The sequence below is a fragment of the Fukomys damarensis genome, unplaced genomic scaffold (genome assembly GCF_012274545.1).
Source record: "Fukomys damarensis isolate Sample0158 unplaced genomic scaffold, DMR_v1.0_HiC HiC_scaffold_9, whole genome shotgun sequence".
NCBI lineage: Eukaryota > Metazoa > Chordata > Mammalia > Rodentia > Bathyergidae > Fukomys > Fukomys damarensis.
The window spans coordinates 4,057,864-4,063,541 of record NW_022900921.1 but is presented as its reverse complement, the minus strand read 5'-3'; the positions used below and the strand labels follow the sequence as shown (position 1 = coordinate 4,063,541).

The 5,678-nt window shown below is 41.5% G+C and overlaps 1 protein-coding gene across 1 annotated transcript in view; it reads right to left on the bottom strand.

Annotated features, from left to right (window-relative positions):
• Positions 1 to 5,678, bottom strand: part of Hspa4 (heat shock protein family A (Hsp70) member 4) — a 45,523-nt gene that overhangs the window by 24,305 nt on the left and 15,540 nt on the right. The window contains exons 5-6 of the mRNA XM_010639838.1: positions 3,110 to 3,209; positions 2,284 to 2,417 (exon numbers count right to left, since the gene is read on the bottom strand). Of these exons, the coding sequence (XP_010638140.1) occupies positions 2,284 to 2,417; positions 3,110 to 3,209 (234 nt within the window). The remainder of the gene's footprint in view (positions 1 to 2,283; positions 2,418 to 3,109; positions 3,210 to 5,678) is intronic.

Genomic DNA, 5,678 nt, shown 5'->3' with positions numbered 1-5,678 from the left:
GCCCGGCCCATTGAAGACAATTCTGTCTCTATTTAGCACAAGTCCAATAAGCTTATTAGTTTCCAAAATCCTTAGCAGATTAGATGCAAACTAGCTAAAATTGCATTCAATAAAAGGCTAAATAAGTGGTAACTAAAACCAATCTCTTAAAAGAATGAAAAATGCCATTAAGAATATATTAACTGGAAAAATATAAAACAAAGAACTGAAAAGAGTGATTTAAATTTTGCTCCTATTAAAACATTAGGAGGAGCCAGGCACGGTGGTAAACACCTGTCATCCATCTAGTCAGGGGCTGAGGCCCAGGCAGGAGGCTCACAAATTCAGCCCAGCTCAGACAACTTAGTGAGATCCTGTCTCAAAATGAAAACGAAACGGGACTGGAAACGTAGCTCAGTGCAAAGTCCTAGCTTCACTCCCCAGTACCACCAGAAACAAAGACGGGGAAGGGCTGGGAAGTGCGGAGATGAAGGGAGAAGCACGAACGGAACACACCCAACTGCTAAGAGTATTAAGATTATGAACATCTTCTCTTTACTCATAACTATTCTCCAAGTTTGGGGATTTTTTAAAAAAATAATGGGTATTTTTATAGTTAAATTTAAAAACAATCAAAAGATTTGGAAAACTGACAGGAGACAGCCAGCAGTGAAAGACAATTTGAAACTAAATGCGCATGATCACTAACACTTGTCATTCTGATCTAAAACCAGGCTAAATTATGGTCAAAATCCTCAGTTTAAAATGGCGAAAATGTAAAATGGATTTTATAAACAATTCTATTAGTGATTAAATACTGAGCAATACAGTCGGTCATCATTTACAGCTGTAAACATCAAAAACTTCTCATTTCCTAACCAACCAATATTTGCTTTTGCTTTAAAAAGACCTAAAATATCGGCCAGGTGTGGTGGCCCACGACCGTAATCCCAGCACTCCGGAGGCTGAGGCAGGAGGATCACTGCAAACTGGAGACCAGCCTGGGTTACATAGTGAGCTCCAGGTCAGTCTCAACTACATAGTGAAACCCTGGTCTCAAAAACACCAAAACAAATGCCAGGTGTAGTGGCGCATGCCTGTAATCCCAGCACTCGGGAGGCTGAGGCAGGAGGATCACTGTGAGTTCAAGACCAGCCCTGGGCTACATTAGTGAGACCCTATCTCAAAACAACAACAACAACAGACCTAGAACCATGTAAACCAGAATATAAAGTGGAGCCAAGTCTGTTCTTCAAAGAAAGCAGGACTACTCAACAAAGAGTCTCAAAACTACCAAATACTTATTTTGCACTAGGCCCTCTCCCTACCAATCCCAAATTTTGAGAGGGGAGCCAATTTAGACCTTGGTACCAAGAACTCTGATATACAACTCAACTAAAGCAAACATTAGATGAAAGCATCTTAGTCAGATGGAGAGCTGATTTTATCCTGTACTATGGAAGAACCATAATAAACCAGCAGAATCAACTGGGACTATGTCTGCCCTCTGGCCCCTCCTTGTCTTTAGTACTTCCTACAATTCTGTGTGTATAAAAGTACTCACTGCAGAGCTTCGACATTTCCAGAAACCAAATATATCACTCCAGCTTAGTTTCCCTTGACACCCAAATTCTAATCCTTCCACATCCCCAACACTGGGTTCAAACTTGCAAACCTCCTGCAGCAGCCTCCCAGAGTGCTGTACAGGCACGTACCACCACGCCCAGCTGAGCCTCCAGGTTATCTTTTTTTTTTTTTTTCTTTTTTGGTACTGGGAACCAAAATCTGGGCCTTTCTTGTGCCAGGCAGGCACTGTGCCACTGAGCTAATTTCCTGGCCGGGACTCAGATAACTTAAGATCTTTTTCCTGAAGGTCTGTTTACTGTACACCATGCCATGTCTTGTTCCTCTCTCCCCACTACTGATAATGGAACCCAGGGACTCACACAGGCTAGGTAAACGCTCTAACACACAGCTACAGCCCCATCTCTTTGTTTTATTTTTTGAGACAAGTTTTCATGACATTACCCAGGCTGGCCTCAAACTTGTGGCCCTCCTGCCTCAGCCAGGGCAGTACAGCAACTGGGAACAGAATCACACTCATGCCATATGGCACCATGACAATGCGTGATGGATTATCTTGGATCTACAATCATCATTCTCCTCTACAATAATTAGTTTCCACTTCAGATGGCTTACAGCAAGCTTCCATTAGTAACACAAAATTTGTCAACCACTTATTTGTCTTTCAAAAATGTGTAATTACCACACCTATAATAAGCTTAAGGAAAAAGCCATACTCACTTTCAGTTTTCCTCTGTTAAATGCACATACAGAAACTTGATAAGCAGAATGCCCCATGTCTACAAAAACTACATTTCTTGGTTTCTCTTCTAAGGCAGGAAGATCTTGTTTATAAATTCCATATGCAAGAGCAACTATACAAAAAAACCAGAAACAACCTCAATGGTAGCATCTGTTTAATAAACAGAATTTATTTACATATAAAAAACAAGTTTTACATATAGGAATGAGATTGCATCACGCATTATATCTTAAATAGACTCAAATTCTTTGTAAGCATTGCATCATTTATTCATAAGGAACATTAACTTCAAAGAGTGAAATGAAGACCATTTCCCATGAACTGCGACATTTCTCCAGATACCAATTATCCCACTCTCCAGACTTACCTTCCTCCACTTCTTTTTTTTTTCTTCTTCTTCTTTTTTTTGGTACCGGGGATCAAACTAAGGACATTGCACTATAACTGGCCCCTCCTTAATGTTACATTCCTACATGCTCAAGCCCTGGGACGCTTGCTACTTTACACCCCATTACTGAATGTACCAGGCCACAAGTCAGACAGAAAGAAAACCTTGAAATTAAAAGCACTGCCAAACACACAGTGTGTTCCTTTCCAAACAATACCGAAGTGTATACTGTAAGCGCACAGAAGTACTCCTGAGATTAATTCTTCATATATGACAGTATCCAAAAAGACTACAATAAACAGGCTGTAAACAAGGATGGCAGCCCTCCTAGCAAAAACACAGCAAGAAACCCTGGTTCTAAGATCCTACAACTTTAACAGCGATCTAAGGAGTAAAAACATATAGTCCCATCTTACCTGCAGTAGTTTCATTCATTAATCGCAGGCAATTGAGACCAGCAATCTGTGTTGCATCCATCACTGATCGTCTTTCTGCATCAGTATAGAAACAAGGAACCTACAAAAAAAATTGCAGATTTATTATATGAACATCATTTCATCGGTAAAATCCTGGACCACCCAGGATTTATTTTATATAGGATCAAGAAAGTATTTCAAAACATTAGGAAAAGTTACAATATTCAAACAAGAGTATCAGGACAAACGTACAGCCTTGTACGTATTGCATTACATTACATTATATAGCAGATCACAATTACAAGATCTGAAGTTACTATGAAGGCCAGAGAATGCTGTCCTTACTACAAAGGTCTGCTTGCAAAACTGATCCTTGGCTGGGTATAGGGCAACTACATGACTGACTCCCGAAATGAAAACCCTAGGTTTCTTGACTCAGGCCAAATTTTCCCGGTGGAGGATACTTCACATTACCCCACCTTGCTGCTGGAAGGATGAAGCACATCGGACCTGAGTCTTGAAAGCCTGGGTCTCATTTCCTCCAGAAGCTGTGTCATGGTACCCTTTCCTCTTGCTGAGTTTGCCTTGTATCCTTTCACAGTAATAAAGCCTACCCAAGAGTCCAGCTATTTGCTCGACCTTCCTAGCCAATCACATAAACTTCAGTGTGGTCTTAAGGGTCCACACAGCACTTAAATGTATTTTTTAACTGGAAAAAGTCACTCAGGCATTCCACTATTTCACATCAAGTTTTACTTCAACATCATTCAGATGAGATCAGGCGCATCCAGCGTGGTTGGCTGTAGATGGTGTCAGCATTATTCAGGATCGAAGTTAAAGGCATGAGATGAAGAAATGGGGACAAATCTGGGAGCAATACAAAGGTTATGACACATGTGAGAAATGCAGTACCCACTACACCAGCCATTGAGAAATCCAGGTCATCGACTGCACTGTTGGCATAGCGCTTGTATTCTTCTTTGCATCCCCAAATGTAGTACACCGCTATGATCCAATTATTATTCCTGACAATTCTACATGACTAGCTAACCCAGGAATCTACCAGACTCTGAAGAAGAAAAGCAACCTTACAGCGCTTGCTTTGCCAATCAAAAGCCAATATTAAAACAACAATCACGGAGCTAAACTACCAGGTAACAATGGCAGAATGAGGAGATTCAGTGGCAAAGCCAGTAGCTGCTAGACTCCACCATACTACAAGTATATACGTAGTGATCAAAGTGTAACAATTCATGTTTAAATTTTTTGAAAAATTAAAGTAAAAAGACCCATTGTCATTCAGCCTCCTCCAAGTCCTTCCCTTCACTTTGAACACATTTATCCCATCATTCTTCCATGGTCTGAAGCAGTTCTGTGAAACCTTCGAGTCTTTCCAAGACGCAATGCAAACTATGAGAAATGCTGTCGCACGATGAGACCACAGGCTGTGTGGAGGATGAAGAGACTTACTTCAGTCACTGAGAGGTCCAGAGGGGCCGTTTCTCCAAGAGCACCCAGGGAGACTCAGCCGTCAGGGAGAGAAGAAAAAGCCATCGAGCGGAGAACTCCCTGGCTTTCATTTAGACTATCAGTGGAGCAGGGAAAGCAGTTTGGGCCAAGAGCTGTCTTAAGGCTGGGAAATTGGGGGCGGCGCCCATGGCCAGACACAACATAGTTTACTAATCTGAACTTCCTGCTGTTTATTCAATTCTCACACAGGCTGTGAGATTTTACCCCATAGTTTAACCATTCATTCTTGCGTGCTTTTGCCCCACAGTTATTATTTATACTCACAGAGCCTGAGCACCTTTTGACTCGGTTTAACTGTTTGTGTGCTTTTGCCCCACATTTTAACTATTCGCTCCTCACAGAGCCTATGTGCTTTTGTCCCTCAGTTTAATCACTCACTCCTGACCAGGCCCCCACAAAATGCCGAGGGCCATCTAACAAAAGACACTTCAGATGAAAACAACACTGAGACTTCACCTCACCCCACAAAGAATGCCTGCTATCAAGAAATGACACAACAACAAATGTTGGCGCGGTTGTGGGGAGAAAGGAACCCTTCTCCATTGTTGGTGGGAGTGCAGACTGGTGCAACCACTACGGAAGTCAATATGGAGATACCTCAAAGAGCTAGAATTAGAGGTTCCATTTCACCCAGCCATCCCTCTGTTGGATATCTTTCCAATAGAAGTGAAAGAATCATACCACAGTGATAGATGCACACCCATGTTTATAGCGGCACAGTTTGTAATAGCTAAAACTTGGAAACAGCCCATCTGCCCATCAATTGGAAACTGGATAAAGAAGATGTGGTCTTTCTACAAAATGGAGTACTACTCAGCCATAAAGAATGAGAAAGTAGATTCATTCATAGGTAAATGGTTACATTTTGAGGATATACTTCTAAGTGAAATATATAAGGTACACATATGCAAATACCAAATAGTATCTCTGGTGTGAAAAACTGTGAGAGTACTCAAGATCCTAATGGGACACTTAGCAAATAGGAAGAAAAGGACCAAAGGTGTACGGACAGTGAGAAGGATAGGGAAGGGGGGGAATA